Source organism: Oncorhynchus kisutch, linkage group LG20 (genome assembly GCF_002021735.2).
Source record: "Oncorhynchus kisutch isolate 150728-3 linkage group LG20, Okis_V2, whole genome shotgun sequence".
NCBI lineage: Eukaryota > Metazoa > Chordata > Actinopteri > Salmoniformes > Salmonidae > Oncorhynchus > Oncorhynchus kisutch.
Genome location: NC_034193.2, coordinates 18,097,025 through 18,121,971, shown reverse-complemented (window position 1 = coordinate 18,121,971; position 24,947 = coordinate 18,097,025). Strand labels below are relative to the sequence as shown.

The following is a 24,947-nucleotide window of genomic DNA, read 5'->3' as shown; positions in this document are numbered from 1 at the left end:
CCATTTATTTTGAGACTGTTCTTATGTCAGAAGATTTTGGAGTGAGTTAGAAGATTCTATTTGAAAAGAAACGACTATTACTGTTCATTTGAGAGACTCTGATATGTTTTATTTTGATCCAAATGATATGGACCCCGATTTAACTTTCATTGTTCATTTGTTTATCTTTCATGGAAGATTCTTTATCCATAAAAGGAAGTGGGAAAAGAACAAACCCCTCTGTACATTATTTAAGATAGAATTGACATTTTATCAGAAAAGTTATCAGTAAATGTAAAAGCAAAGAAGCAATATGCACCATAAAACTGTTTGACCAATTGAAAATGGATCTCGATATGTAATACTGTTAGGTTTATGTACTCTTGTTTGTATATTTCTGTTTTGGTATTTGTTTTTTTCATAATAACAATAATCAAAACAATTATATAAAAAAATCTATAATAAAAAATATGAACATCAGTTTGGATATTTGATTAACTGCGCCCATCCTAAGTAAGACAAGGCTGTCCGTCGATGGGGCATATCGACACAATATACTATAAACATCTACATACCATTGATTAGGTATGAAAAGCCTAGAACTAAATCAATGTGCATTAAATTGCTTGTCAATTACTTTCAATGGGACTTTCTGTTCTGGATGCTCTATTTTTATTGTAGTCATTTAGCAAAACGCTCTTATCAAAAGCGACTTACAGGAGCAATTAAGGTAAAGTGACTTGCTCAAGAGCACATCGACAGATCTTTCACCTCGTTGGCTAGGGGATTCTAATCGGCTTTCAGTTACTGGTCCAACGCTCAGCTATCCACAGTGGTAATTGTTTATTCTAATCTAGAGTGAAACCTAGAATAGACTGTAAAGGAGAAGCTATACCAGGGCAGTAGGCCGTTTCCCTGGATGAGCTCTGCTGAGGTCATTCCCTTGGTGTCATCAGCACTGTCTGAGATCATGTGCTCGGGGGAAAAAATGGCTTTAACAGGAAGAGGAAGCTACAGTGAATCAACAGCTGTAAACCAAAGGGTTATTTAGATAACACAAGGCCTCTATAGGGCCTATATGGAGGGTTTCAAGGGGGTGAGGCAAGCTATCAGGCAAATAAAAGCATTTAAAAAAAAAAACGGACAAATGTTTATTTTGCTTACTGTATGTACATGCAAAGACGTGTGAATCAAAGACATTTGAATATTTGTAGCTACTTTTTAAGTAAATACTGCACCTACAGTCAACTTGTGCAATACCTCAACAGATAAAGAAGATTACATTCTTCATTTTATCTGCCACATCATTTTTTATGATAAAACTTACCGGTACTGCCCAGTCATGTGGTGTTTGTTTACAAGCACACAATGACAAGAGACGGGAGCCTTGTGAGTCACTCACTGTTGTGCAGTGTCTTTTGGGGGTCAGTCAGCCCGCACCTCCAACACCACCTAGTGGTCCTCCAGAACTCACTCTTGGGGAAGAAACACAGAGAAATACTTCACACAGTGTAGGATACGGGTGGCCATCCCTTTTCCTGGAAAGCTACTGGCTATGCAGGCTTTCTCAAGCAGAGTGAGTCTGACAGCAACTCCTTATGAGTCTGAGGCTGTCCTTATATGGACACCATAATCCAATTTCGTCTCATCTCATCGAGACTTTTTTATGACTGGCATCTGCTGGGCAATGTTTGGACAGTGTGTGTGCATAATAGACAGTGGGTGTGTGTGTGTGTGTGTGCGCATGCATGCGTGCGTGCGTGTATGTGTATGTGCATGTATGCGTGCAAACGTGCACCTTGGCATCTGTGTGTGTTTTGTTTGGAGTGTGTGTGACGTGTGTGGGTGTGTTCATAACCAAGCCCAGGGCTAGATGCTGCTCGATCAGAGCCCAGTCCTCCTGTTCACTGCAGTGGGCCGTCTGCACCAACATATGGCACACACCCCAGGAGGTGTCCCTGGGTGACACCCACAGGGAATGACTGTGACCGTACTCACCAAACACCTTGATCAGCTAGACAGAGAACTAGATGGGGAGAGATATTACATTGAGTAGCAGAGTACATTACTACACTGAGTAGCAGAGTGCATTAGTACATTGAGTAGCAGAGTACATTACAACATTGAGTAGCAGAGAACATTACTACATTGAGTAGCAGTGTATATTACTACATTGAGTAGCAGAGCACCTTACTACATTGCGTAGCAGAGTACAATACTACATTGAGTAGCAGAGAATATTACTACATTGAGTAGCAGAGTACCTTACTACATTGAGTAGCAGAGTACCTCACTATGTTGAGTAGCATAGTACATTACTACATTGAGTAGCAGAGTGCATTAATACATTGAGTAGCAGAGTACATTACAACATTGAGTAGCATAGTACATTACTAGATTGAGTAGCAGAGTACCTTACTACATTGAGTAGCAGAGTGCATTAGTACATTGAGTAGCAGAGTGCATTACTACATTGAGTAGTAGAGCAAACTCAAACTCAAACATTACTACATTGAGGAGCAGAGTACCTTACTAGATTGAGTAGCAGAGTGCATTAGTGCATTGAGTAGCAGAGTACATTACTAGATTGAGTAGCAAAGTATATTACTACACTGAGTAGCAGAGTACCTTACTATATTGAGTAGCAGAGTACCTTACTATATTGAGTAGCAGAGTACATTAGTACATTGAGTAGCAGAGTACATTACTACATTGAGTAGCAAAGTAGATTACTGCACTGAGTAGCAGAGTACCTTACTACATTGAGTAGCAGAGTACATTACTATGTTGAGTAGCAGATGGCATTATTACATTGAGTAGCAGTGTATATTACTACATTGAGTAGCAGAGTACATTACAACATTGAGTAGCAGTGTATATTACTACATTGAGTAGCAGAGTACCTTACTACATTGAGTAGCAGAGTGCATTAGTACATTGAGTAGCAGAGTACATTACAACATTGAGTAGCAGAGTGCATTAGTACATTGAGTAGCAGAGTACATTACTACATTGAGTAGCAGTGTATAATACTACATTGAGTAGCAGAGTGCATTAATACATTGAGTAGCAGAGTACATTACAACATTGAGTAGCATAGTACATTACTACATTGAGTAGCAGAGTGCATTAGTACATTGAGTAGCAGAGTAAATTACTACATTGAGTAGCAGAGTACATTACTACATTGAGTAGCAGAGTGCATTACTACACTGAGTAGCAGAGTACCTTACTACCTTGAGTAGCAGAGTACATTAGTACATTGAGTAGCAGCGTACATTACAACATTGAGTAGCATAGTACATTACTACATTGAGTAGCAGAGTACCTTACTACATTGAGTAGCAGAGTGCATTAGTACATTGAGTAGCAGAGTAAATTACTACATTGAGTAGCATAGTACATTACTACTTTGAGTAGCAGAGTACCTTACTACATTGAGTATAAGAGTACCTTACTACGTCGAGTAGCAGAGTGCATTAGTACATTGAGTAGCAGTGTATATTACTACCTTGAGTAGCAGAGTACATTACTACATTGAGTAGCATAGGGCATTAGTACATTGAGTAGCAGTGTATATTACTACATTGAGTAGCAGAGTACATTACTACATTGAGAAGCAGTATATATTACTACATTGAGTAGCATAGTACCTTCCTACATTGAGTAGCAGAGTGCATTAATACATTGAGTAGCAGAGTACATTACAACATTGAGTAGCATAGTACATTACTACATTGAGGACCAGAGTACCTTACTACATTGAGTAGCAGAGTGCATTAATACATTGAGTAGCAGAGTACATTACAACATTGAATAGCAGAGTACATTACTACATTGAGTAGCAAAGTAGATTACTACACTGAGTAGCAGAGTACCTTACTATATTGAGTAACAGAGTACCTTACTACATTGAGTAGCAGAGTACCTTACTACATTGAGTAGCAGAGTACATTACTATGTTGAGTAGCAGAGGGCATTAGTACATTGAGTAGCAGTGTATATTACTACATTGAGTAGCAGAGTACATTACAACATTGAGTAGCAGTGCATATTACTACATTGAGTAGCAGAGTACATTACTATGTTGAGTAGCAGAGGGCATTAGTACATTGAGTAGCAGAGTACATTACAACATTGAGTAGCAGAGTGCATTAGTACATTGAGTAGCAGAGTACATTACAACATTGAGTAGCAGTGTGCATTAGTACATTGAGTAGCAGAGTACATTACTACATTGAGTAGCAGTGTATATTACTACATTGAGTAGCAGAGTACCTTACTACATTGAGTAGCAGAGTGCATTAATACATTGAGTAGCAGAGTACATTACAACATTGAGTAGCATAATACATTACCACATTGAGTAGCAGAGTACCTTACTACATTGAGTAGCAGAGTGCATTAGTACATTGAGTAGCAGAGTAAATTACTACATTGAGTAGCAGAGTACATTACTACTTTGAGTAGCAGAGTACCTTACTACATTGAGTATAAGAGTACCTTACTACGTTGAGTAGCAGAGTGCATTAGTACATTGAGTAGCAGTGTATATTACTACATTGAGTAGCAGAGTACCTTACTACATTGAGTAGCAGAGTGCATTAATACATTGAGTAACAGAGTACATTACAACATTGAGTAGCTTAGTACATTACTAGATTGAGTAGCAGAGTGCATTAGTACATTGAGTAGCAGAGTACATTACTACATTGAGTAGCAGAGTACATTACTACATTGAGTAGCAAAGTAGATTACTACACTGAGTAGCAGAGTACCTTACTATATTGAGTAGCAGAGTGCATTAGTACATTGAGTAGCAGAGTACATTACTACATTGAGTAGCAAAGTAGATTACTACACTGAGTAGCAGAGTACCTTACTATATTGAGTAGCAGAGTACCTTACTACATTGAGTAGCAGAGTACCTTACTATATTGAGCAGCAGAGTGCATTAGTACATTGAGTAGCAGAGTACCTTACTACATTGAGTAGCAAAGTAGATTACTACACTGAGTAGCAGAGTACCTTACTATATTGAGTAGCAGAGTACCTTACTACATTGAGTAGCAGAGTGCATTAGTACATTGAGTAGCAGAGTACCTTACTACATTGAGTAGCAGAGTGCGTTAGTACATTGAGTAGCAGAGTACATTACTACATTGAGTAGCAAAGTAGATTACTACACTGAGTAGCAGAGTACATTACTACATTGAGTAGCAGAGTACCTTACTATATTGAGTAGCAGAGTGCATTCGTACATTGAGCAGCAGAGTACATTACTACATTGAGTAGCAAAGTAGATTACTACACTGAGTAGCAGAGTACCTTACTATATTGAGTAGCAGAGTACCTTACTACATTGAGTAGCTGAGTACCTTACTATATTAAGTAACATAGTACCTTACTACCTTGAGTATAAGAGTACATTACTACATTGAGTAGCAGGGTAGATTATTACATTGAGTAGCAGAGTATATTACTAGCTTGAAATATACTTATTGTTACCATACCAGAGCTTATTGATTACTTTATATGCATAAGAAATGTATATGTTAGGGGTTAAGGAAGGGTCAAGAGAAACTTGGTGTGTGTAAAGTTACTGAGTGATAAAAAAAGTTACTGAGTGAGTAAAGGGGAAGCGCAGAAAGTTGACATTCTGTTCAAATATATTTTTGTTGAATATGAATGTTCCTCAGGAGGAAGGCAAAGGGCAATCTAATTTCAATTCTTGATAAGGCAGGCCAGTTGGTGCACACAGACTCGTTCCGTAAGGGACAACAACAGGCCAGGTAATGGATAAATGCTTGGAGCCTCGTGGGGGAAGTCTGCAAATTCTTTCAGAGCAATGTATCAATATCCGCTAAATTCACCCGGTCAGCAAAAATAGTTCAGTGAAAGGTTGAAAATAAATTCCCTGATGTTTGCAGTAGGCAAAGGGCAATCTAAACAGACAATATGTATGGAGATCAAAGGTAATTTCTGTGCTGTTTGCTGGAGCGGAGTGGAGCGAGGTGCATAGCTGCAGGAAGTAGTGGTGCTGAGGGTGCTGCAGCACCTGATGAAAATGTTGAATAAAAAAAAATCAATAAAAAAAAAATTATATATATATATATATGCAGTACCAGTCAAAGTTTGGACACACCTACTCATTCACTTTATTTTTACTATTTTCTACATTGTAGAATAATAGTGAAGACAAACTATGAAATAACACACATGAAATCATGTAGTAACCCAAAAAGTGTTTAATAAATTTAATAAATATTTTAAGTTCTTCAGCTTTGCACACTTTTAGCATGATCTCAACCTGCTTCACACGGAATGCTTTTCCAACAGATACACATGGGAAATATTGTCCATACAATGGCTCTTTGTATCCACTTAATGGGAACCCTACAACTCTGCCTCCTTGTCTAGTCTGCCTGCCTGATCCAGGCAATTCGTCCCTTTCGAAATGCTTGCAGCCTGCCAGCATTCTTCTGATCCTCGCAAGCCCTATGTCCTGCATAGCAACGCTTAGCAAAGGATATAGCTTGTCAATTTGTTGGAACACAATACAGTACTATGAATGAGAGAGCCCTTTTAGGAACAATTCCACATTTCCGGGGGTATTTGTTGTACCAGCATTGTGGTTGAGGATTCCATGGAGTTGGTAGCAGGTGTGATGTTTCCATTCTCAGCGGTTGGTTCTGTGACCGGTACTGTGTCATGACACCGAAACCAAACAAGAAAGTGTTAGGACATCGATAATACATGTTGTGAAATGTGCCATGTACTATGGAAATACTTGTTTCCTTGTTTTTTTTAGGCACATGGCCCATTGGCTGTATCGCTGACGTAAAAATCTATTTTTAGTCACACATCTGACTGAACTCCTTATGCATTTAAAATACTGCATGTGATTACTAAGATTCTTTCTTTCCTTCATAATTTTACTGAGCCAGATCATTTAATGGAGGACCAAGGGCAATGGCCAGAAGTCTTCGAGGGCTTTGACAGACAAGAGAACTCTGGTGGGGAGGATGATCTGCTGGGTAGCTCCACACTCACCTTGGCTCCTCTTGTGGCCAGCCCCTACTCCCCCTGCCGTTCGCCACTCCCAGCCCCTCATCATCCACAGAAGCAGGTAGCTGACATGACTTACACAAAGGCCATGACTCAATAACAATTGACACACGTTTTACACTTGCCACCGGCTCAGCAGTCACTGAGTCATGTTCTGACATTGAGTCATGTCACATGTTGTTTTTGTAACCTTCATAAATAGACTTTATCCTAAAAAGATAAACTATTTTAATGCGAATGTATTGTGTAATTTATTGGTTATATTATGTGAGAAAAAACAACATTTTCCTTTGATATTTTTAAACATTGTATCCAGGCCTCATTTGCAACATTTTCCAGAATGAAAAGCTGGAACTGTCCTCCTTTGTTCCTCTATGCCCAATCCCTTTCCAGAGATGTGCAGCTCCACTCAATCCCCAATCCCGATTGGCTCTCTTTCACCTCTAAAAAGTGACACAAGTTTAAATTCAAGGGCTCAATTCAGTCAAGCCTTCATGATATTGTTATTATAATGTGATTGGCTGTGCAGTCTTCGGGGATATTGTTCTGAATTCATTTGATTGGGTGTCATATTGATATCAATAGCTAAATGACCATCCAATTTGGAAAGACTTTCATGCAAATGTTATAAAATCTGCTAAATAAATTAAATTGTGTTTCCATCAGACTGACTTTGTCGCTGATAAAAGGCTGTGCGTGATAACGTTTGGCACGAACAATTTTGTGGTTTTGTTTTCATGTGTCGAATAAAAACAACTTTTGCGATAAATGGCAAATTTGCCCAATCAGATTTTCGCGTATGGTCTCTAGACAACATTTATCTGATAAAGTGGACACTGGACAAGTGTGGTTATGAAATCAGATGGAGAGGCGCAATAGCATTTTTATTTGTTAATTGGCAGCTAAGTACGGATCATCATGTCCCTAGCATACAAATTAAGACCCTCGATTTTATTGGAAAGGCGCATCAAGCTCATCACTGTGCACTTTCGATACTGCGTAGCCTAAACCGTGCATGCTTTTCCAAGTCGCAGTGGGAGGACCACACAACATAGCATTGTGTGACTGCAAATTTACCTCGAAATGGTTATATATATATATATAACTATATATATATATATATATATATAAACAATTGCGCAATAATTATTTTCCACCTCAATTTGTCACATTATTAAATTTAACGAACACAAAAAGTACTCCACCATGTTGAACGAACAGATTGTCTGTCGACTTTTATAAAATTGTGCTGACACTTTCGTGTTACCAACACACTTGTCCTGTTTAAAAAATATATTTTTATATATATGGAATGACTTGACTCGCATAAAAACTGTGGATGGGAAACGTGGTTACTGGAATACAGTAGAAGCTTGGGTCTGCAGAGGCCTCCAGAGGGGATATTATGGATTAATAATGTTATTGACTGTGACTGGCAGGGGTTAATTTGATTGGCAGAGGCCCATGAGTATGCTTGTGTGTGAGTATGCTTGTGTGTATTTAATGCTAGGCAACATACTGTCCCAATGCTTTAGATGCTCCGTGGCAACAGACTGTGTCACATTGCCATATATGCTCCGTGGCATGACAACACTCACTCACAACATAGAGTGCAACACACATTTTGATACACATAAAAACACACTTATTTTTTCTCCAATATCTACAGTATCTTTACTTGGGGTACAGTAGCACAGACAAACTCCATAACATTGTGACACCATCCATCACCGTCTGTATTAATACAGATGTATTCGTTTTGAAGGTCAGTAGCAGGGTATGTGAGCGGAGCTGAGCGGTCATTGCTCATGGAGGGCTCTACATCCTTTCCAACCACTCCCTTAAAAACCACTCAGCGCTTAAAGGATTTAAAAAAAACTGCAATCACAATTTAATCAACAACCATCTATTTTTCTGACTACCTGGACCTACCATTCTTTAAGTATTGAAACCAAACCTGATTTTTAGTTTAGAAATACTTTGATACAATGACACAGTTAGCTACCTTTTATCAAGTGCATGTTGTAAATACTCCATCATGCTTTCTGGTGTATTTTGAAATTCCACAATGATTCTTTAGTTGTGCACTCCATCTCTTGGTCCTCATCTTTGTAAGTCAAACCGTTTTTTCTTTAGGAAAATATTTAGCGAACTCCTTGACAGTAGCTAAAGCACTCCAGTCAAATTGGGCACGCTCGGCTCCTCGCCATAGCCGCAGGAAGTAGTTTGTGGGTGCTATGATTTTTTAAATTGTGCACACACTGCAGATGGCTATATAGGTCCGCTAATACAGGACTATTAAAGGCCCAGTGCACTACTCTGTCCACAAATTTGTTGACATCCCCATTAGTGAGCATTTCTCTTCTTTCTTTGCCAAGATAATCCATCCACCTGACAGGTGTTGCATATCAAGAAGCTGATTAAACAGCATGATCATTTCACAGGTGCACCTTGTGCTGGGGACAATAAAAGGCCACACAAATTTGCTGTTTTGTCACACAACACAATGCCACGTCTCACGTGTTGAGGGAGCGTGCACTTGTCATGCTGACTGCAGGCATGTCCACCAGAACTGTTGCCAGAGAATTGAATGTTCATTTCTCTACCATAAGCCACCTCCAACTTCATTTTAGAGATTTGGACAGTACGTTCAACCGGGCTCCCATCCGCAGACCACATGTAACCACGCCAGCCCAAGACCTCAACATCTGGTTTCTTCACCTGCAGGATCGTCTGATACCAGCCACCCGGACAGCTAAGGAAATTCTGCACAAACTCTCAGTAACCATCTCAGGCAGGCTCATCCGCATGCTCGTTGTCCTCACCTGGGTCTTGAACTTACTGCAGTTTGGTGTCGTAAATGACTTCAGTGGCCAAATGCTCACCGGCATGCTGGAGAAGTGTGCTCATCACGGCTGAATCTGGATTTCAACTGTACTGGGCAGATGGCAGACAGTGTACATGGCGTTGTGTCAGCGAGCAGTTTGCTGTCAACGAGCAGCTGATGTCAACGTTGTGAAGAGTGCCCCACGGTGGCGGTGGGGTTATAGTATGGGCAGGCATAAGCTACAGACAACGAACACAATTGCAATTTATCTATCGCAATTTGAATGCAGATACCGTGATTAGATCCTGAGACCCATTATCGTGCCATTCATCTGCCCCCATCACCTCATGTTTCAGCATAATACATGGACCCATGTCACAAGCATTTGCACAAAATTCCCGTAAAGCTGTAAATGTCCCAGTTCTTCCATGGCCCGAATACTCACCAGACATGTTACCCATGGTTGGGATTCTCTGGATCGAGGTGTACAGCAGGCTACATTCAACAGCCTGATCAACTCGGAGAAGATGTGTCACGGTCACACCAGATAGTAACTGGTTTTGATCCACGCCCCTACTTTTTTTTATTTAAAGGCATCTGTGACCAAGAGATGCATATCTGTATTCCCAGTCATGCAAAATTCATAGATGAGAGCCTAATGCATGGATTTCAATTGACTGATTTCCTTACATGAACTGTAACTCCGTAGAATCGTTGAAATAGTTGCATTTCTATTTTTTGTTCAGTGTAGTATGATACCTTACTCTAAACGGAATGGCACGACAATAGCAGTTTGTGCATGAGAAGCTATCCATAAATGTTTAACGGCTAAATTATACCTTGGTTTGTTCACACATTCACAGATCTCATTGAAAACACCAGATATTAGGATCAAATCATATTGTTTAATATGTTCAGGAAAACCCCACAGAAACAGTAGTGGGGAAAACGTACAGATTTCCAATCATTCTTAACAGACGTGTCAGCATAACATCCCTATGACCAGGTAGCCCCCTCCTGCCCTTACAGATCTGACAATAAAGGTACTAGTACTGACACCAATACCTTTTGTGTTGGTAACTCAAGTATGTAGTACAACGTTGCTAAATGTAGCCAATGTTAGCGCTCATACCCTAGGCTTATTTCCTTCATTAGCCAGTGTTACAGTTAAGAGCATTCATATTATTTGGTGCTTTTCCTTCATCCAGGAAATTAGAAAGCAGCTGGGGTACAGCATGCCGAGGTCCTGCCAACCTCTGAGACAAGAATAATATTGTGAACATTTCCAGGTAGAAAACAAAAATGTAGAGTTGGCACCCTTGAGGGAACACTACATTTAATATACAAGATTTGTCATACTGCTCAATTGCAATTGGTTTAGCAGTTGTACAAAGATAAATGCTAGAACTAGAGAAAACAGACATGTAACATTTCTAGGAATAAAGTTTGAAGCTTCTGAATGTCCACCTTCGACCAGCCCAATGGAGCCCCTCAAAACAACCATGTATTGAAATGCCCAGTTGAATAAATAGGTGACATAAGATGAAAATTAAGGAACTTTTAACATTAGATCATTTGCTTTCAATTCATCCAGTCAAAATGTCAAGTTTTCACAATTCGAAAAGTGACTAAGAAGAATACATGTAACTAGTTTTTAAATTCAAAAGCTAATTTTAACATTTGAATATTTCCTTATGGTTATTAGGTTGTGCTTCATGGTTTCTCTCTCTTTCTCGCAGGGAAAAGGTAGTGTTCGCTGGAGAACCATTAAAAAGGTGTTGGTAATACAATTTTACAAAAATAAAGAAAAGCATGGTTTTCAAATAACGGTGGAACGGGATCTTTTTCCATTTACTTCAACCTGATACAGGTTACAAAGCAGTTTTATCACAGGTGGGGCTAGGGAAGGTTTCAAAATTCACATCCTTTCTTACAATCTCAACACTGGTAGTACAAATAAAGTTATATCTATATCTACCAAGGAGAGAGAGGAGGACCGTTTACACCATTGCTCTTTATTTGCCTTGTGAAAACCATGCTTGGCGTGGGGAGGAGGGGATCGTGCATGACAGAGTGGGGCTGGGTGGGATGGCACTCGAGGAGCCAGACCACTATTTCCACAGCAGGTGTGTTAAAGGCACGCCGGGGTTACTCCTAATCCCAGCTAGACACTTCACACCCACACAACGCACGCGCTCACCTGACTGCAAACACACAGTACACACAGAAGCAGCACAAGTTACAGCCCCAGGAGTAAGGTTCGATACAGAAAAAGAGAGGTGGAGGATGAGGTTTTTGGAGAATGACTGGGAGGGAGGAGTTCCAGGGAGCAAGGGGCTTGGAACCGGTGCTGCCATTGTGTTAGACAGAGGGAAAACTAAAATGGTGAAATGGATCATTTCTGGTTCTTGAGTTGGTTGGAGAGCCAGTCAAGGCCCTCGTAGAGGCCATCCCCGCTGGTAGCACAAGTGGCCTGGATGTACCAGCTGCGCTGGCGGAGAGCGTGGAGCCCCAGCTTGTCTGTGATCTCTGCAGCATTCATTGCATTGGGAAGGTCCTAAGAAATATCCAGGTTCAAATGATTAATTCGCTGTCTAACACACTGCAAGATCTTACTCAAGCCCAGTGATAGTGCAAGGGGTTGGCAATTCAAAAAAATGATTAAGTATGCATGGTCAATGAGTATGGTCCACTCACAATTTTTAGCAGGATAAAAGAGCACTACAAGGAGTCAAGGCTATCAGAATTCAGATAGGAATACCCATGCGCACCTGTTTGTTTGCAAAAACGAGCAGCACAGCATCTCTTAGCTCATCCTCCGCGAGCATTCTCTGCAACTCCTCCCTCGCCTCGTTCACTCGCTCCCGGTCGTTGCTGTCCACCACAAAGATAAGCCCTGCAAAGAAGTACATAGTTAGAGGACAATATGACACTGGTTCTGATTCATGTAACGATGGCACCATCTATGGACCACCATTGCCAACGATCCTCAAAGCTCCTTTGAATCGTACCTTGAGTGTTCTGGAAGTAGTGGCGCCACAGCGGCCTGATTTTGTCTTGACCGCCAACATCCCACACTGTGAAGCTGATGTTCTTGTATTCTACCGTTTCTACATTAAAACCTGGACAAAGGACACAGAAAATGATGAAGGCACATATTCCATAAGTAGCCTAATTTAGAGAAGAAAATTGTGATAGGCTAATGCATTCAATGAAAATTGTCCTTACCAATTGTTGGAATGGTGGTAACAATCTCTCCTAGTTTGAGTTTGTACAGGATAGTCGTTTTTCCAGCCGCATCGAGTCCAACCATGAGAATCCTCATCTCCTTCTTGCCAAATAGGCCCTTGAACAGGCTTCCAAACATATTCCCCATGGTCACTTATCTGAGAGAAAGAGGAATGCAAGGTGAAGAAAATCAGTAATGGTACACGTTTAGATTTCTACGGGGTTCATACACATTTTGACCAATTGAATTTCATGACTTTTCATAAAATTTCCATGACCAAACGAAAGTGGCGTCTACGTAAGTATAAAAAAAAGTGTTGTGTGGTATTGACACTGGGAGGCTGCTCTCTGATCCCATGTATAATCTCCTGTCTTTGTGCAAGGCACTTAAACCCCACCAAGTAGAATACCTGTTAGGCAACTGTATAAATCACATGTGGTCAACCTTCAGTCTGGAGAGCTACTGGGTGTGCAGGCTTTTGATACAGCTCTGTTCAAACACAGAGACAGTTAATCAAGGTCCGGTTGAGCAGCTAATTCCTAAAAATGTGGTTTGTTAGAGGGGGACTGGAATAAAAGCCTGTGCACCCATTCGCTCTCCTGGAGGATGGTTGCCCACCCTCGATGTAAAATATATTGCAACATTACAACCAAACGCCTTTTAAATGATTCATTCATTTAATATATCAAAGATCAAATGGCTACAAATATAATTATTCAGCTGAAGCATCCCCAAAAATTATATTCAGGAAACATACATGTTAGTTTAGTCATTTATCTTACGGTTTATTTTGCAGGTTGACTAGCATCTAAATGTCCCATACATTGGATGCCCAAATCAACAACTTTTAAAATCCAAAACGAAAGTCTACAGCTAATATTTTTTCTTGAAATTACTGTCCACGATTCAAATAATTATTTTGCTTCACATTCAATATTTTGATTAATTTTCAAATCACCACAATTTAACCAAATCCCAACTAATAAAATTGCAAAGTGAATCATTTGTTCTGTCAAAAAGAATTGTTTAAATTAATTAATCTACTTTGTATGGCCTTATTAGTGAGTGTCTGTGTTTTGGGGGACATGACATAATGGAAACAAACTTTATTTAACTAGGTAGGTGAGTTAACAACAAATTATTATTTACAATGACGGACTACCCCGCCAAACCCTTACCCGTATGACGCTGGGTCAATTGTGCGCCGCCCTATGGGACTCCCAATCACGATCGGTTGTGATACGGCCTGTAATCGAACCAGGGTCTGCAGTGCCTTAGACCGCTGCGCCACACCACTCGGGAGCCCAACACATGCTAATAAAAGCTACACAATTAACTACAGGGTACAATATAGATGTTTTGAGCGGACTACCTAGTTAGTCTGTTCTTTATCATATTTTATAGGCTATATATGGGCCTACCTGCTGCTGGAATGTCCGAATGTCTGTCTCTCCTTTGAGTAATGGCCCACTCGTCTCGCACAATTGCAGGTTATGCGCGCAAACACAGACGTGCTAAACTGACATTCCGATCCTGGCTGATATGTTGACTTAACTGTGCCTAAATAAATTATTTTAACAGAAATTCAAATGAATTTCCATGACTTTTCCTGAACTTCCGGATTTAATCATCCAAAACTTTTCCGGGCCGTAATGCCGGAATGGTATTAGCTAGCTATAGTATGGACATTCAAAGAGACATACGTTTGCAGGAATTAACCCCAAGCTACCAATATATTCCCCAAACCCAACGTCAACATACTGCTATAGTTAGCTAGTTGTATGGCTGTGGATTTATTCCGTTCCTTTAACGTCAGAAACGACTAAAAAAATGACAACAATGAATGCGATCCTGACGTCAGCTGACATGCCAGCTAGCTGCTTTTAGCATGTCAGGTTTATGATTTCGGTAGCTGGTGTTCTGTGACAAAAAAATAAACATAATATAGTATTTATTTAGCCAAGTTGGTGCTTGCTCCTAAGTCCTAGCTTCTAAACACTGTGCAATTGTGAATTAATCTACGTTCAAGTTAGCTAGGCCTGCCTTAACGGGAGGCAAGGCTAACTAAGCAAGCCTGAATGTTTCCCATCAGGATCTAGAAACTAAAATAAATATCCGAATGTAATTGGCAACATGCGTACCCGGTACATAGTGAACTTGAGGGCCGACAACATTCTTCAAACTAACGTTAGCTAGGTACTATAACGTTAAAGCGAAAAGAAAAAGCTCTAACTAGTTAGCTAACTAGCTTGGGCGGATACTTAGCATCATGCCATCTTATTAACTAGCTAGTTAAGTTAGCGAACAAACTGGGGATCTCAGGCATTTAAAAGGTTTACCGAACATATCGTTCTACACGCATTTGCTACTCATCTTATGACAAAACTAGTCAGCCTGAAGGAAGAGACTGTGTTCGCTAACTTAGCATCACTAGCTAGCCATATATATGCCGCAACGTCAGATGTAGAGGAAATTGTGACGTCATTTGAAGAACGGGCAACGGGAAAACTGAGCGTTTTTGTCAGATTCTTGTTCACTCGAACATACATTATTATGTGTTAAACATATTATATATTCACCTTAGAAAGAATGCTTCTCGATCTTGCTTCTCTTTCAGTCACTCCAAAATGGCGTTTGCGCAACTCAGTAGACACCGGTGTGTGGACAGGCACTCACCACGGTTAATCTTATCCAATCATATCACCTATTGTACTTAAAGACCCCGCCTGTAATACCATTTCATCCAATCACGGGGCCGATTTGATTTGTAGACAACGAGGAAGTGAACGTACACATTTTAGCCAATTACTTTTGAATTACATTATTAATGCAACGCAAGTTATCAATGCAGGTGGCAGATTGTAGATTCGGATCAATGCAGTCAGTAGCGAATATTCTGTGATTCAACTCATTGTGCACTGACTCTCCAGTGAGGTGATCAGGGTGTCTTCTTTCCCAAGCCCACAGAGCTTGTTGATTGAATCTTGGTTTTAACACAAGCTTTTCGGGAACTATTCCAACTCAATAAACCAGATGTTGGTCGACTTGTTCACGTGATTCATTTATTCTCAACATGGTGGATTGTTTAAAAAACAAACATGAATTGTAGGCCTATGCATCATCACACTGATAAAAGGTAGAATTGTTGAGTAGCTATAATGAGTAGCTAGAGACCTACTATCATAGGCTAATAATTACAGAAAGAGAAAAATCATCACAATGTGACAATGTTGTGCCTGAGTCTCAATTTAGAAAATAGCTGCATGTATACACATTCAAAGTTGTCTCATTCCCGAATCTCAAGCTTTCCCTCTTTGATCCTCCAGCTCCATCGTGGACAACAGTCTGGGGAAGGAATACAGCAAAGCCACAAGCCTGACTCCTGGATTTCCTGTTGGAAGGACACAGGCTTCCTGTCCAGAGTCTCCAAACTGAAGGCCTTCACTGTGATCTAAATGAGGCACAGCACACTCTCATGTTATCTGTACATCAATTAGACAGGCTAATGGTATGTTCAACCTTACTCAAATCTACATTGATCTCTTACCTGCTCGCTTATCCCTATGGCAACATGACCCACTTTGACCTGACGCTGTTCACGGATCCTCAAACACTCACCGCCAATGTTTTCAATCCATATCTCAACGCCTAGACCAGCAATGCACAGAGAACAGTGACTTTATCAACAATCATACCCTTCTCCCCTAATGGTTACAGACAAGTCTACCCTGAGCCTTTTCTCACCTTCAAAGCAGTAAGATGGTGGCTGGTTGGTGGATACCACCAGCCATTCCAAGTTGAAGCTCTGTCCGTCTGTCTGGCTGTTGTAGGAGAAGACTCCAGAGCTGAGGTCATCAGACGAGCAATCAGAATCTTTGTCTGTATCCTCCTTCTGGGATGAACCAGTGCTGCTCATACAGGAGGGAGGGTGGTCCCTTGGCTCAGGGGAGGGGGTCTGGGCCAAAATGCCCACGGTAACACCTGGAGAGAGACAGATCGCCTTACTTTCCTGTCTCAAGAATATACACCTCACTGCATCTTTTAGATGTGCATAAAGCCTGACTGTCTGTGCAGCAGTAGCCGCTTAACTCACCATCTCTTAAGTATTCCAATTCAGGCTCTGACCCCCAGGATTGGTCAATCTCCGGCTGGCCTTTCCGCAAGACGGGGAAGTGGGTGTGGAGAGCTTGGTAAAGTTCTGTGGAAGACTCCTCTTCCTCCCAATCGCCTTCATATTCCCAGTCACTTTTCCTCTCCAGATCTCCATCCTCCCCCAAGTAAATATCCACCTCGGAATCTGTCTCAGGTTCCCAATCTTCCACCACATGGCTCTCCTCCAAGGAATTTTGATAAGATTCCCAGTCCCTATCCTCCAGAGAGTATGTCACTGATTCAGAATCTCTCTCCAATTCCGATCCGCCCTCCTCAGAATCACTACTGTCCGCGCCAGCGGCCAACGCTCTCCAGGGGCTCACCCAATGCATTTTGGTTGCTGACTGTGTGGCTGCTGGCTTTGCAGGGGCAGAGGGAATGTAGGGTCTGTTATGATTCCTAGCCTTGCTGTTCACCAGTTTCTGACAATCACCTTGACCAGAACTGTGACAAAGTCCTCCCACTGAAGAGAAAAAAGGGACACTCTCATTATTCTAAAACATACACTCGCTCCATCTCACACACCAACACCCATGTACTGAGGGAACACCTTCACAACAATCACAATGATTGAATTCCGGCCATAGATACACACTTGTAAAAAGCTAATTCAAGATTGTCAAATCATAGATAGATTACCTGCTCTCAGGGCCTTGGTGGTCATCTGCCTTAGCGCTGTGGCCGAGGCTCTACTGGTGGGGTCCTTCTGTAGTCCAGCTCTCAAGACCTCGGCAGTGTAGGGGTTACAGCTGGGGGGCACCTCCCTCAGAGGAGGTGGCTCATTGACAATCTGACCAGTGAAAGGAAATGTTTTAACCTACATGTTTGTAGCAAGGACTTTTCTCTGATCTTGGATAACATGGGTTGTTTTTTTTTACCTTGAAGCACAGCGGGTGGTTGTAGTAGCGGATCCAGGGGTGGCATCCGTTGAGCATGTGCAGTAGCATGCAGCAGCTACTCCACACGTCTGCCTTGGCACAGCGGAGGTCCCCTCGTGCCACCTCGGGCGCCATGTGGGTCTCTGTGCCAGCGGGCCACCCAGATTCTGAAATGTTAGGAAATAGTTGTGTGGGCATCGTTTTGTTTTTGTTTTTGTTTATCCCATTGAATACTAACTCAAAGATTTTTCATTGTATTCACACATATACACTGACGTCTAAAGGCTTTGGTGCTCTGTCCATTTGGGTCCAGCGTCTCAGAGAGACCAAAGTCACAGAGGAACGTTTCCCTCCCATCCTCAGACAGCAACACATTGTCAACTGCAACAAGAAAGGAAGAAAGGGGTAAACAAAATGTACAATTAGAAGGCTATCTGAGGAATAAGGAGTTAGAGACGAATAAGAAACTGCTTTCTGCCAGACATAACAGTACTATACATCCTGAAACTACAGGATGTGCTTTCTTATCTTCTGACACTAGAGGGAGTGCAACAACCACAAATAACTTTGCTTTTATAAAGTATCACTCTAGTAAACTACACTCAAATGTACCTATTCTACTCTTTCAGATCTTACATGTGTCTAGGGGGGAAGGGCAAAAGGGGTTGTTAACATGCCTTTAACATCCAGATGCAGGACGTGTCTGTGATGCAGGTGTTCCAATGCTCCCAGGAGCTGACAGAGGTAGCGCAAGGCCAGTTCCTCTGGTAAACTTCCCCTCTCCCTCAGTAGCTGGGCCAAACAACCTGTCTTCAGATCCATGAAGAGTGTGACGTATGGACCCTCCCTCACAGCCCCAAAGAGCTTCACAATGCCAGGGGCGTTCAAAGCACTCCACGTGCTCACCTCCTCACAGTTGAAATGGCTCAGTGGGATCTGGAATGAGTAAAACAAATAATTTTATGAGATTATGGACTATGTTTACTAGGCACTTGCATCAAGTGAAATGTTTGGGCCTATTGTTCTACAGAGGAAATTCAACTTTGAAGCTGCTGCTTATAGTGTATAGGATCATCAGACAACTCTGTTGTATTTGGGACGTACTTTTTTGGCAGCACACTCGAACCCGGTACTTCTGTCCTGAACACTGAACACATCACCATAGGATCCATTCTGAATGTGGTATAGAATGTGGTATTCCTTTCCCTCCCTGTATTCAAACTTATTGGGCTGGAGTTGCTGAAAGATACACAGTACACATAAATGCACATTCGGGTTATTCATGCATTCTTTATAAAACAAGGACACTGAATATTGATGAGGAAATAAATTAACAGGATCCCTACCTTGTGGAATATGAGGCCTTCGTTGATCTGTGCGGTGACCTCTTTCATCTCATCCGAGACATCTTTGACCAGTGCTTTGAAAAAAGGTGAGACGAATCGCTGATGCTTCTGGGTAACTCTGCTGCGCAGTTCCTCCAACATTACCTCAGAGCTAGACAGTCCCCCAACGCTACACAACAATCCAGACACATCCCCTGGGATGTTAGACACACCCACCAGACTGCAGAAGGAGTTGGACGTACTCTCCACACTGGAGGAGGATCCAGATTCCCATCCTCGGCTGCAGGTGGAGTCTGAGTCAGACACGCCCATCAGACTGCAAGACGAGTCAGAGTCAGACACACTCTCTGACGCCAGGACGTTGTCCGACACGCACATCACACTGGAGAGACAGTCCGACACGTCCACCAGGCTGCAGACTGAGTCCGACAGACCCCCATCCCCAAAACTAGAAGAGGCGTCTGACTCGCTCTCACGAGTACGAATGGATTCAGAATCAGATGTACTCTTCAGACTGGATGGAGACTCAGACATTCCTCCTATTTCACTAGAAAAGTCGGAAACACCTATGAGTTCGTACGTGTCTGACAGGCCATCTGTACATTTTGACACACCTTCCAAGCTGCGGTGGGATACAATTTCAAACAAACCCTCCAAAATGCAGCCTCCGTGGCTATGAGGTACCCAGATAGAGTCTGTGTGTTTGGGGAGGTCCACAGGAAGTTGGTTTACCTCTGAGGCCCAGCTAATGTCCTTGTTGGTTGATTTAGACCAGTCGATCTCTTGCACCCATAAACCTTGGATGACTGGTGGCTCTTGTCCTTCCTCCCTCTGTCTTCCTTCCTGAGGCTTTTGCCGAAGCTTCCTTCGAATGTGGTGGTGTGGGACTGTGCGGGTAGTACCCACATAGTTCTCTTCGTCAGTATCACTCTCGGTTGTTGCTTTCTTGGCTATGGACCTGCAAATTAAGTGACATTGAGTGAGTTGACGAGACTGCTAGAGGCGTCTAGGGGCATGTAACCCCGGAATAATATTTTGGAGGAAATGAACAGCTAATTGTAATGAGCCTAAAATGTACTAACTTTATTACGAACAATTTATTGTGCCTTGTTAAGGATACAGTGCAAACGCCATCTAACTGCACCACAGTTTTCTAGTCCCAATTCAATTTCAAATTTGAGATTAAAGATGGTCATGCTCTGGTAAGTACCTGTGGCTTTTGAGCAGGTGAGATCTGGAGTAGACACATTCTGTGCTTGTAGGGCTGAACTCTTGGGAGCCTTCACCTGGGACACACAGATTTACTCTGGATCTAAGATGGCTCACTAAATGACATGGGCTTGTTGTTCCCTCCTTTCTGCCCTAAACAATAGGGCAAATAAGGCCAGAACAGAGGGAACAACTTTCTAGAATGTAACCCCCATCCCTCCTCCTGGCTGCATGCAGATGCAAAACTATTTCAGTGCTACTTAGCCATTTAGCAGCATACAACCCTACATCTCACTGCTGGCGTGCCTCAGAAGCTAAGCAGGGTTGGTCCCTGGAGTGGAGATGCTGATGGAAGTGGTGTTGGAGGGCCAGTAGGAGGCACTCTTTCCTCTGGTCTAAAAATAATATCCCAATGCCCCAGGGAAGTGATTGGGGACTTCGCCCTGTGTAGGGTGCCCTCTTTCGGACGTGACGTTAAACGGGTGCTGACTCTCTGTGGTCATTAACATATCGCATGGCACTTATTGTAAGTGTAGGGGTGTTAACCCCCGTGTCCTGGCTAAATTCAAAATCTGGCCTTCATACCATCATGGTGACCAAATCATCCCCAGCTTACAATTGGCTAATTCATTCAAAATGTTTCCAAAAAAATTTGTCACTGTGTAACTACTATGCATTTTGTAAAATAAGAGTTCTCCATTAGTTACTGGCTTACCCTCTGCCTGGGCGATGATGGAGACACATGGGACTTGGTAACTGTCATCATGCCCCCCTGTGCCCACCTGCTTGGCAGTGCCCTGCTCCATCACCAGGCTCAGGGTAGGAAGGACGGTCCGCACCAACGGGTCCTTGTTCTCTTCACCCTCCATGATGTTTTCCTTCCCCAAAGAGAACAACAGTGACGCCCCCTTCACATCAATGAATGGCGGGTTTGAGTTGAACATCCTGGGTATGGCCATTCCTCTTGCACTTGACACCCTTAGAGAAACTGAGATAAAATCAAAAACATGATAAAAAGTCAAATGAGTGCTAACATGCTACTGGAGAGAAATGGGGTAAGATTGCTTTTGGGAATAGTGAGAATGGTGACAAACCCTCTCCTCAAGGTCTTCTTCAAGGAGATCTTTGTGGCAATAAGCACTGATGCTCAAGAGCTAAGGCTATGTGGTAGTTAGTAGTAGAATTTCATTTGAAGAGCTCGAGGAAATGTAAAGGGATACCAAACACCGAACAAGAAGCATTATGTAAATTAACCAAATTGTCTTATAATATACGGCAAAATAATTCTCACCATGTCATAAGAGAGTTCTTGACCCCTAAGAGTGGGAAAATGTACATAACTCAACAGGCTTATTCACTGTGCGGATATGCTGGCGTAAGCTATGCATTTGGCAGGTATTTTAATGTGATGGCATTTGGTATGGTCGGTGTGAATGAACTGAGATGGCTAGTGATCCAGGCGAACATGTATAAATAGCATGCAGAGTTTCAGCATGCTCTGAACTAGTTACATGCCTTCCACTGGGCTGCTCAGCTGTCAAAGTCTCTCTTTCTTAGCGTCCACCATATTGACAGTGAAGGCCGGGATCACAACAATCCTTTGTCAACTTACACACAGACAATGCTACACGGGTTATGTGTCCTTGTCCTCTCATAACTGCATTTGCAACTTGGACTAACTTATCCACTAACTTAACTTAGTTCAAGTATTTCCTATGTTTCTTAGTCCAAGTGTTTCCTATGTTTCTTAGTCCATGTTTTGGGAAACAATAATAAGTAGTATTTCTAAAGGTTCTTCATTACATCTTTGTTCATTGTTATGTGTGTGTGTGTGTGTGTGTGTGGTTCCACTGCAAAGTTGTCGGAAGTTTAGATCGCAATTCCGATTCTTGAACATGCACCACTGTAAAGTTCCCATTCCCTGTGAAGTTGGCATTCAACTAACACCCTCAACCCTCAAATCTTACTGTATGAGAACCTTTATATCTAAGTCTTCTGTTCACCTCAGGGAAAATAATGGCCCATCTTTCCCATTACTTCCTGTTATCTTCGTTGTCTGCCAACACCTACACTCACATCCCCTTCCTAGCCCTAGTAGAAATAAAACATTCAAACCAAGAAAATACATTGGTTTGAATGACAATAAAACATCAATAGGTAGTAATCCAACATACCTTAAAGGCGAAACAGCTGCTCCTTTTCTGTGAGAAGTTATCTTTGTATTAGTAGAAGTAGAGACAGAGTACTTCAGCCAGTTGGACTAAGCTACTTGCTTCTGTTCTGTCAATGTGTGTGGGTGTCTGTGTACGTCTCTATGTGCTGTCTCCAAGTGTAACCCACCGGCTTTCTGCTGACAGGCCGTGCTGATTGGTGGGCCATATGTGAGAGTTATGAGACAACTTTCACCCCTGACCCCCGGCACACATTACTGTTAGTGAATCGAGACTCGGGTACTGTCTTGAGTCTATCCATTTTTCCCCTTTCAATGTGTCTTTTGACTAACGATGTAGTCATTGTTAATTAAATAAACAAACACATACATCCACCTCCCCCCATGAAACTGTGCTCCCAGTCTCTGTCCTCATCTCATTCTTTTGTACAATCACCTTCAAACATACGTTCAAGTTTGTATTGATAGCCATTGGCAGTCCTAGAGAATGAAATGCATTGGTATAACATGGATATAACATAAAAAAATAAGCAACAAAAGAAAGGTAAGAACCACAAGTGCAAAGAAGTGTAACTCAATGTATGTAGAATATCAGTATTGAGACTGATTGACAAAAAAAGTGGAATTTAGTAACAGATTTAATCAAAGTGATGCTGGTAAAAGTTATTGTAGCGTCAAGTCAAACTTTCATACAAGTCTGGTAGTTGGCACTGGTTCAGTTATTCCTTCCCATTCAACACCTGTGTGCTGCCCTGTCCCAAATTCGGATCGGCAGAATTTACACATTCCCATGGGAATTAGCAACATGCCAGAGGAGGGGGTGTCAGCAAAAAACACATACTACCCATGAGCCATTTTCCCTGGCAACATCTGAATGGCGAAGGGACAAACCAATGGTGAGGCACTCAGCAGAAGTACACATAGGCAGGTCAGCGAGTTTCATCCGTGTACTGGTCGAGTGCCCTGGGATCTATCTATACATAGACTTGGAAAAGGTCCATTATCAGAACTCCGTCTCAGAGTGGTGCTCAAATTCAATTCTGTTTCTAACCATTCATGACAAAGTGGTACAGTTGTACTTTATCTAATTACGGTACAAAATGTATGAATCGTATTCTTCAATCATGAATTGAAATAACTGGAAACCTTGGACTTGTGGCCCTTTTACAATCCATTGGGCAAATACATCAAAGGGTTGTAAAAGCCAAAGGGGCCATGGGCCAGAGCATTATAGTGCAGACGTGCCTCATTGGAGTTAAACCTCGTTCTCTCTACCCGTGCTCTCCACTGAGGCTGATTAGTCCATGGCTCTTAGCTGCCAGCAGAGAGCACCAGAGCCAAGCCTGGCTGTGTCCACTGGCAACTGGGACACATCTCACCAGCTGTGATATGCCAGGGCAGGGTCAAGGCTTCTGTTACTCTTCATGCCTCTGCTTGCTACTCACACCTCTTGTTTTCATTGGTCGTCATAACAACTTCTAAGGGGAAAGGGTAAGGGGGAAAGAAAATAAACATAATGCGTTTCTATGGGCTTATTTTGGACCTAAGCTTGTCACCTGCCTTTTCGCCTTTGGGACGATTCCCATTGTTAGAGCGGAGACATGAGCATATTGTCATTATATCCAGATCTCTGTGTAAAGGGAGAGGGGAGAAGTGCATAGGAAGTGAGGTGTCCTTTCCTTGGGAATCTCTATGAACCATACCCTCCAAGGTTCAGGCAAAAATATGACTGATACATTGAGTGTAGGTAGCCTAGCGGTTAAGTGCGTTGGGCCAGTAGCGAAAGGTCGATGTTTAAAATCCCTGAGCTGACTAGGTGAAAAATAATTTGATGTGCCCTTGAGCAAGGCACTTAACCCTAATTGCTCCTGTAAGTCACTCTGGATAAAGGCATCTGCTAAAGGACTAAAATGCAATTGTCCTACAGTACAGCTCAGGAAATCTGACATGTCTAAATTCAAGCACACAAATGTAAAGAATGTCAGATAATCCATTCACACATGAATGACTGGAAAAGGACTAGTCCCCAATGGAGTTATATATAGTACAAAATCACAATAATAAAAAATAAAAAAATAAACTAGGCATG

The 24,947-nt window shown here is 41.9% G+C and overlaps 2 protein-coding genes across 3 annotated transcripts; both read right to left on the bottom strand.

The window, feature by feature from the left end:
* Positions 1-10,759: 10,759 nt before the first annotated feature.
* On the bottom strand, positions 10,760-15,792 carry LOC109865397 (ADP-ribosylation factor 1). Its single transcript, XM_020453538.2, has 5 exons — positions 15,683-15,792; positions 13,103-13,260; positions 12,886-12,996; positions 12,646-12,770; positions 10,760-12,431 (listed from the first exon to the last, which is right to left on the bottom strand). The coding sequence occupies exons 2-5, from the start codon at positions 13,248-13,250 to the stop codon at positions 12,270-12,272; spliced, it is 546 nt and encodes a 181-aa protein (XP_020309127.1). The 5' UTR covers positions 13,251-13,260; positions 15,683-15,792; the 3' UTR covers positions 10,760-12,269.
* Positions 15,793-16,143: 351 nt separating this feature from the next.
* LOC109865966 (uncharacterized) lies at positions 16,144-23,009 on the bottom strand. Of its 2 annotated transcripts, XM_020454482.1 has the most exons (14): positions 22,863-22,985; positions 21,980-22,004; positions 21,404-21,676; positions 20,690-20,765; positions 19,480-20,437; positions 19,238-19,372; positions 18,811-19,069; positions 18,410-18,514; positions 18,134-18,300; positions 17,895-18,045; positions 17,197-17,718; positions 16,848-17,084; positions 16,651-16,751; positions 16,144-16,554 (listed from the first exon to the last, which is right to left on the bottom strand). In XM_020454482.1, the coding sequence occupies exons 3-14, from the start codon at positions 21,645-21,647 to the stop codon at positions 16,390-16,392; spliced, it is 3,120 nt and encodes a 1,039-aa protein (XP_020310071.1). In that variant the 5' UTR covers positions 21,648-21,676; positions 21,980-22,004; positions 22,863-22,985; the 3' UTR covers positions 16,144-16,389. The 2 variants fall into 2 exon arrangements, with proteins under 2 accessions (XP_020310071.1, XP_020310070.1); XM_020454481.2 differs by lacking the exon at positions 21,980-22,004 and having other exon boundaries at positions 22,863-23,009.
* Between the last annotated feature and the right edge of the window lie 1,938 nt (positions 23,010-24,947).